The sequence below is a fragment of the Saprolegnia diclina genome (genome assembly GCF_000281045.1).
Source record: "Saprolegnia diclina VS20 unplaced genomic scaffold supercont1.23, whole genome shotgun sequence".
In the NCBI taxonomy this organism is placed as follows: Eukaryota; Oomycota; class Saprolegniomycetes; order Saprolegniales; family Saprolegniaceae; genus Saprolegnia; species Saprolegnia diclina.
In genome coordinates, this window is record NW_008246090.1 from 569,653 (window position 1) to 577,494 (window position 7,842).

The 7,842-nt window shown below is 61.0% G+C and overlaps 3 protein-coding genes across 3 annotated transcripts; 1 reads left to right on the forward strand and 2 right to left on the reverse strand.

Annotated features, from left to right (window-relative positions):
• Window positions 1–40: 40 nt before the first annotated feature.
• Window positions 41–2,615, reverse strand: SDRG_07980 (hypothetical protein; the record flags this gene model as incomplete). Its single annotated transcript, XM_008613844.1, has 3 exons — window positions 41–59; window positions 125–739; window positions 865–2,615. The coding sequence occupies 3 exons, from the start codon at window positions 2,613–2,615 to the stop codon at window positions 41–43; spliced, it is 2,385 nt and encodes a 794-aa protein (XP_008612066.1).
• Window positions 2,616–2,829: 214 nt separating this feature from the next.
• On the forward strand, window positions 2,830–5,632 carry SDRG_07981 (hypothetical protein). The gene is made up of 11 exons (XM_008613845.1): window positions 2,830–3,424; window positions 3,477–3,562; window positions 3,606–3,764; window positions 3,812–3,897; window positions 3,945–4,107; window positions 4,171–4,258; window positions 4,312–4,432; window positions 4,480–4,809; window positions 4,857–5,007; window positions 5,050–5,145; window positions 5,187–5,632. The coding sequence occupies exons 1-11, from the start codon at window positions 2,848–2,850 to the stop codon at window positions 5,511–5,513; spliced, it is 2,184 nt and encodes a 727-aa protein (XP_008612067.1). The 5' UTR covers window positions 2,830–2,847; the 3' UTR covers window positions 5,514–5,632.
• Window positions 5,633–5,762: 130 nt separating this feature from the next.
• Window positions 5,763–7,829, reverse strand: SDRG_07982 (hypothetical protein). The gene is made up of 12 exons (XM_008613846.1): window positions 7,740–7,829; window positions 7,515–7,697; window positions 7,361–7,471; window positions 7,125–7,316; window positions 7,002–7,073; window positions 6,793–6,957; window positions 6,574–6,747; window positions 6,479–6,526; window positions 6,358–6,426; window positions 6,159–6,305; window positions 5,965–6,117; window positions 5,763–5,919 (listed from the first exon to the last, which is right to left on the reverse strand). Exons 2-12 carry the CDS (start codon window positions 7,629–7,631, stop codon window positions 5,791–5,793), a joined length of 1,377 nt encoding a protein of 458 aa, XP_008612068.1. The 5' UTR covers window positions 7,632–7,697; window positions 7,740–7,829; the 3' UTR covers window positions 5,763–5,790.
• Window positions 7,830–7,842: the final 13 nt, after the last annotated feature.

The window sequence follows — 7,842 nt, forward strand, 5'->3', positions numbered from 1 at the left end:
ACGGGCTTGACGCGGGGCACAGGCGCTGTTCGCGTCGGCATCAGCACATACTTGACCGCCTAAATGTACCATTTCGTAAGCAAATCCAATGGTTCTCGTCTCTACTACCATGGCCTCGCCAAACGCGAACGGCAGCGCGCTGTAGAACGGAATGTTGAGCAGCGACGACGGCACAATGCGGGGTTTCGACAGCGCCTTGAGGCGGCGCCACTTGCCTTTGACGACCATCTTGGTCTTGAAGACCGCCGGCGAGTCGCGCAGGCTGTCGCGGAGGAGCTTGGCCGTGCCAAGAGCCACCGATGGGCTGCTCACGAGCAAAAAGTCCTGGCTACGGGGCTCGGTCGACTCGGGAATCTTGTCGCCAGGCACGTGCAGCAGCTTGATGGACAGGCCACGCACGTCCTTGACGTCGTCAGGCTGCACGACAGGCGACGCATTTGACAAGCGGACGTACGCCGAGTACGTCTTGGGCGATGCAAAGAGGCCAACACGAAGCGCGTCTGGAAGGTCGGGCAGCACCTCGAACGAGGCTTCGCACAGCGCCAGCGTCTTGGCGTGGCCCTTGCGGCGGTGACCCACGAGGCTTGCCAGGATGCGCGCCTCGCTGACGTCGACGTGCTCACTCGCGTGCATAAGTGCAAAGTGACCATGGGCGCTGATTGGCCACTTGGCGTGCGACGCGATCTTGGCTTTGTTGAAGCACCCAGCGTGTGCTTGCTGCGACGTGTACGCTTGTACGCTGCACACAACGACCATGAATCGACGAGCTGTATACGAATGTACTAGACAAGGTGTCCGTGTTGATGTACATATTGTCGTGCTTAATCTTGTGGCGATTGATTCAAAACTGCGCGGTCTGTGAACCGATCGTCGTTATCCCGGCGACGACCGGCGGTCGGCGAGGCGTATGCGCCGCTGCCGAGCACCGCGCCGTACCGCGCTTCCGGGTCATGACCGGCCGCGTCGACAACACCACGCTCTTCCATGACATGCGTATTACTACTGCGCTGGCCCATGATTTCGGCGGCGAGACGCGCAGCGGCAGCCTCCTGCGCCGGCGTCCCCGCCGTCCGCGCCGTCGTATACAGCGACTCGTCGTAGCCCGACGTGACACCAAAGAGGCGTTCGTTGGCTTCAAACTGGTCCCACGTCGTGGCATTTGTCGCTTCGAGGTCGCCGGTGACGCTCGCGATCGCGTCGTCGTCGGGCTGCCACGCCTCGAGGTCGCGCCCCGCCAGCGCACCCGAGGCAGCCGCCGCACTGCGAGGTGCAGCGTTGAAGGACGCTGGCATCGGGGCCACGTCAAACGGTGCGAGCTCAAGCGGCTTGGCGGGCACGGCCTTGGGCGATATGGGCACGAGCGGCTTGTACAGCGGCGCGGCCGGTACCACCGATGGCGGTGCTTGCTGTGCCGCTTCCTTGTGCTGCTTGCGCGCCGCGAGGTGGGCTTGAATCGTTGCCAGGCTTGCTTTGGGCCAGCGCTTGAGCTCTTCCTTCTTGAGCGACTGGAACGACGCGCCCGATTCCAAGAGGTACGCGACGACATCGACTTGGCCAAACTTGCACGCCCACGCGAGCGCCGAGTTGCCGTGTGCGTCACTGCGCTCGACGAAGGCCTTCCACGCCGCTGGCGTATCGATCGCATTCCGCAGCGCCGAGACGAGGTGGAGGCTGCCGGCGCCGGCCGACGCCATGAGGAACGTCGCGTGCGTCGTGGGGTCGACAAAGGCTGCGAGTGTCTCGATTGAGACATCGCCGGCCTCGAGGGCGGCGTGGACGCTGGCAAACTCACCGGTCGCCGCGTCCTGCAGCAGCCGCCCGAGCTGCCGGCTTTGGTGCAGCTCGTCGACGCGCGCCTTCTCGGCCGGCGTCTCGCAGCTCTTGCCGACGAGGTCGAGGAGGAGTGCATTCGCCTCGTCCGTGTACGCCAATGCATGCTCCATGTCCCCGAGTTCGTGGTAGATGGCCGACATTTGGTGCAGCGTGTCGGCCAAGAAGTCGTCGTGGCCGTCGCCCGCGCGTTGGATGTCGCCGCGAATGCGGTGGTAGCACTTGAGCGCCATGCGGAGATACCCCTGCTTCTTGTAGGCAAATGCAAGCTGCGCGAGAAGCGGCAAGAACCAGTCGAGCGATGGCGGCGACGGGAGCGCGACGATCTTCTCCCACGATGCGCACGCTTCCTTCCACATCTCGTCCGACATGTAGCTGTATCCTTCCTTGTACATGTCTTGGACGTCGGACGGCGCGCTCTGGAACGCAACAGCGGACGCGGGGATGTCATTGGCGGCGGCCTTTTGCTCGAAAATGGTCTTGCCTGTCGCTGGCGCACCAATTGTGACGCTGCGCGCCCTGGCCTCAAGCGCGTCGACGGTTGCTTGGAGGCGGCGGTGCTCGGCGTTCTTGCCCGTCACGACAAAGGTCGTCTTGCGCGCCGCATTGCGCAGCGCCTTTGTGCTCTTCTCGGTCCTGGTCTCGAGGTTGTGGCGCGGGGAGAGCGTCCGCGCGGGCAGGCCGGCCTTGCGGCGCGCCGAGGCGGAGGCCAAACGCAGGAACTCGTCGTCCGAGCCCGAGTCCGAGTCGTCGTGGACCTGCGGTCGAGGCGACTTGGGCGTCATGCGGTCGGTTTTCTTATGACACCGCGCGTGCCACGCGTAGATTGGTGCAAAGTCGGGCTTTTCAGTCCAAAGATTGGCTAAAATGATTTCCTCTAGAAAGGCCATTGGGCGAGCTCGAATTAATGGACCAATCCGCACGTTGCATTTTCATCATTATATTTGACAGCATGATATGGTGTTTTGTATGCGGAATAAAACAATCGGAATTCTATGACCGACCACCCAAGATCCCATGGATCAAAACCTGACAGAGGCCAGCATGGAGCATGGGCTGGGAGGAGCGAGTCGGGGGGAGCCCATGAAGGGCCTCGGGGACATGCCAGACCCCGCGATAGACGACTTCCTCGTCGACGATGAGGTGCGCCCGCTGCAGCCCGAGACACACCCCGAGCAGGCTGCAGTGGCATCGATTGCATCGCCTGCCCCACGAGAGGCGCCTGTAGAGCCGCCGGTCGCTACCAGCACTAACGGCATGCATGCAGCATCTTCAGTACAACCTATTGTCCCAGCGGCCACGCCGACGACAGCCGACGAGCCGGTAGCGGCCAAACGCGCCGGACCGACCTTGGACGAGAGTGGCCCGACCAAGCGCCCCAAGCCCATCGAGACGACCGTGCCGGCCATGTCGGCCGAGGCTCTAAAGACAGCACCTTCGTGGCTCACGCACCCAGCTACGCCGCCCGTCGTCGTCAAGCCCGTGCCCGCGACCGTGAGCACCGTCAAGCCGTGCTGGCTCTGCGGCCGCAACGACGGCCAAGTCTTGCCGTGCATGGGCTGCTTGATCACAGTGCACGCCGAGTGCATTGGCGGTACGGTGCATCCGCCCGTTCTCTCGGATTTAACGACCTTGGCGACGTGTAGGTCACCAGCTCTGCGGCAGCTGCCGCCTCACGCAAGCCGCGCCCGCCTTTGAACCAGTCGCGAATAGCGACCCGACTACCGCTGCGGTGCGTATCGTGGACGCTGCATGCTGTCGCTCATGCAAAATAGATGGTCCGTGGCATTTCCTACATCCACTCGGTCATGTCCAAGCCGGACCTCTTCTCGCTCGTGGGGCACGTCTCGGTGCTGCACCTGCTCGAGCTCGCTGTCCACGCGCCGCCGGCCGTCAAGCCCATGGCCGAGTACTACATTCCTCAGTTTACACAGGTATGGAGAATATTGTCTTTTGTTTACGTTGTTGCGAACACACGTAGCGCTGGCTCCGGGACAAGCTCGTGGACGTTGTGACCAAGAAGCTCTCGACCAAAGACCTTATCAACGCCATCGTCGGTCTCTACAGGTCCGTAGACGTCCTTCGCATCTCAAACTGACAGTATGTATCGCTAGTCTCAAGCGAGCCAACGTCTCGAACGCGCTTGTCGAGGCCATCGCCGTGCAAATCGCACAGCACTCGGTCGTGGACCTCCTGGGGTGGGACCCGCGAAGGGAGCTGCCCAACGTCCGGTACTCGAACCTCTGTGGCGGCTGTGGCATTCGCAATGACCGTCGAGTACGTGCTTGCTTGTCTACTTTGTTTCGGGCGATTTAAGGAGTCCACTGACAATGTCCTTAGGTCGTCAAGTGCAAGTGCGGTCGACTCTGCTCGTTTCCGTCTCTATACGAAGGGTTTCGGTCGACGTTTGTGATCGTCTACCACGCCGGTAATGACGCCATCTCTCAGAATGCGGCATACATGGAGGGTGGGCGTATGTAGAGCAAGTGGGCATGTCCATTGGGTGCAGCATTGTCGACGTGATCCAGCACTGGCCGGTGCTACGCAAGTGCTACATCACAAACCCGGCCTCGGTGCAGGAAAACACGCTCTACGGCGAGCAGTACGACCGTTGCGGTATGGTCCGTGGCCACTGTATCGATGTACTAGGCTCAAGATGATTTGCTCGCTCTTGGACCTCCTGAGCAACCACGGAACCCGGCTGTTCCACCCGTCGCTCTTTGCGCTCGAGCACAAGCTTCTCTTCAACGCCGACATGCTCCGGAAATGGATGAATTCAACCATGTACGACCAGCTCGGCACGGCCCTGCACTGCATGCAGCTCTTCTCGGTGACGTCGCCCGCGCACCAGCAAGTGATTGCGACCTGCCGCACGTTTGTGAGCCAGCACCAGCAGCTGAACGGGTCGTGGGGCTTTGTCAACGAGACGCATAAATACGTCGACATTTTGCGCTACAAGGCGACGCACTCGTGTGTCAAGTAGGCAACGTTCACCTGTGCGATAGTCTCATACAGATACTGTGTAGGGCACTCATGTCGCCGATTGCATCCGGCTTTGGCCCGAGCCACGTCGACGTCCACGCGTACCTCCAACAGTGGACACCGACGCCGCACATGACACCCGCCGGCATCCACATCACACACCGTTCCTTTGACAACTTGCGCAAGATGTACAAGGTAGGAATGTGGCAAGGCCGTATTGTATCAAGTTTGTATCAGGGCCACTTTGAGATTGGCAAGCCCGACGACGATGGCAACGTGTTGCGTGCCGCGATCCAGCAGCACCTGAGCAACCTCCTTCAAACGACGACCGAGGTAGACGATGCAACACAGACAAGTTGTCTTATGGCGTGTAGACCGATCCGGTCGTGACGCCGCGCGGCTGGCAGCGCTACACGCGGGATGTCTGGGACCGGGACACGGTCATCGAGTCGTACAACGTGCTCACAATGTCGGACCTCTCGATCTTTGACGGCCTCAAGTTTGAGGATGGTGAAGTGCTCGTTGCGGCCGACGAAGCCGCGGCCAACGCGCAGGACGACGACGACCTGCTCATCAATGACGACGAAGACGATGACGACGATGACGTCATTGACACGGACACGGCCATTTTGGTCGATGACGACGACGACGACGAAGAGACAAAGACCAATGCCGACGGCGACGACGACGACGCAGCGTAACTACGACTGTAGACATTGTCTTTGCATACTGGCGCTGAGAATCCACGCCGTATCCTTGCTGTCGGGATACCTTCAACTCGGCTCTGCACTTCCAACGGTCCATGAAGCTCCGTCGAGACACTCGCCGTCCACGTCATGGGATCGGGTTGCGGCGTTGGTCTGGTCATGCGATGCCAGTCTAGTCTAGGCTTGCAGACGCGCAGCACAACGCGAGGCAGGCAAGGACGCACGCAAGTCGGGGAAGCGTCATGACCTTACAGAGCGATGTCATTTGCGTTTACATTGTCGCGCGGGGCGCCCCGGGCCGCGCAAAGACTACGGAGCGCGACGTTCGCTCGACGCTGGCGGCCACGTCGCGCTCCGAGACGCCAATGTCGGGCAGCAAGGCCGCCCACGATTCGCGCGCCTAGGGTTCGGGCATGAGATGCTAGCCAAATTGGTGAGAGTGGACCTTGGCGTGGTAGGCAATGTGCGTCGTTGCGAGCGCGAGAAGCGACTGCTTGAGCTCGGCGGCTTTGCCCAAGTCGAGGCGCTGCGTCTCGACCTTGAGGCTCGATGCGATAAAGTCGACCTGCTCTTTGGCCGTGTTCATACGGTCTTCGGCCTACGACCGGTCGAGCGTCCGAGCGCGTGGGGCGCACGTACCGAGACCATTCTCTGCTCGGCAATCATGGCCGACGCCGCGGCCCCGCTGCTCGCACGCGCCGCCGCGAACCGCTCCTTGTTGCGGTGCATGGTCGCGCTCGCCAAGTGCACTTCCTTGATTGCGTGTTCCCGGTTGCTCAGAACCGTCTACACAGGCACCGACACCTTGTCCACAGCAGCGCGTGACGAGCAGAGATACCTTGACAGCCCCAACTTTGCCAGCAAGGTATCGAATGTTGGAGACGTAGTTGGCCAGCACCGCATCCAGCTACGATACAAGCGCTCCAAGTGGCTTGGCGTTGGCAGAAGAAGCGACGTACCTGGTCTTGATACACGAGTGAGAGGGCCTCAAAGCACTCGCCCGTGCTCTAGTGGAGCTCGATGATGAGCCTATGCTTACAAGGGTATGGCGTACGCCCATGAGCTGGCTTGTGGCCACGTCCATGCGCTCCTGCACGGCGAGGTTGGAGAAGTACGTGCCGCAACGCGAGAGCTCGTAGCCCTCCGCGCGCTGGGCCGTGTACACGACGTCCGAGCAGCGCACGACGTCTTCAATGCGTTTCCGGTACACGTCGATGTGTTCGCCAATCTAGCAGCATATGATGGCAATATTGTCAATAGCGAACGATAGTACCTTGGTGTAGTCTTGGTCGGTCTTGATCTCGACAGCTTGCTGGACAGCCGAGACGAAGAGCGAGTCGCGCATCGAGCTCCATAACCCCGTGACCGACGAGGCTTTTGGCACGTAGGCCGCCACCGCGGGTTGGATGGCGAGGAGCTCCCGGCCGGCGACGAGGCCCTAAGTTCTGCTCGTTCGGCTTTGCGGTCGAGTGCAGCGCGTACCTCGTTGTTGGCCGTGAGCATGATTTGCACTTCAAACGTCTTGGAGAGCTTTTCGTGGTTGCACACTTCGTTCTACGATGCATCATATTGTCTATCCATCTCGAGACAAGCAGAAGACATTACGATAAAGTGCTCGAGCGCTTGCCGGCGCTCCTCGACAAAGGTGGCGTCCATGTTGCCAGTCCAGCGCTTCTCCGGGATCGGCGGAATGATGGTACCACGGAAGCGGTGTGTGAGCCGCTGGTGCAGCCACTCGAAATCGCTAAACCGCCGGCGCACTTGGCACGACGTCATGGGGAAGAGAGGGCTGTCAGTCTAATGCATCGCTTGAGCTTCATGTTGCGTTCAACGCGTCATACGGTTGTCGACACAATGTACTGCGTGAACCGGCTGTAGCTTGTACCCACGACAGTGGGGCTGCTCACGCTGATCTGGAAATGGCGCTCGTGGCCCTCGGGCGGCGATGGCAACTAGGTACGACGATGCACGCGACGGACGCTCGGATGCTCGTACCACATTGTCCGGTGGGCCCTCGAGGTGAAAGTCGGGCAGCGGCAGTGGCGCACTCGCTTCGTACAAGAGCTGGAGCTTGCACTTGCCACAGCTCTGGACCAGCGCGACGAGCTTCATCGCGACAAACCACGAGTCCTTCCCGAGCTTGTCCTGCGATTTGCCGCCGCTCGCCAGCCGCCACACCTACGCCAACGTCGCCATCGGCCATGGTCTTTCGCCTTGCACCTCGCGGTTCGCGTCGTTCTGTAGGTTGGCCCGGCGAATGAAGGCTGCGCCCTCGAGGCCGCCCACAAAGCCGTCGCCGTCATTGTCCACCTGCGTCCTGCAT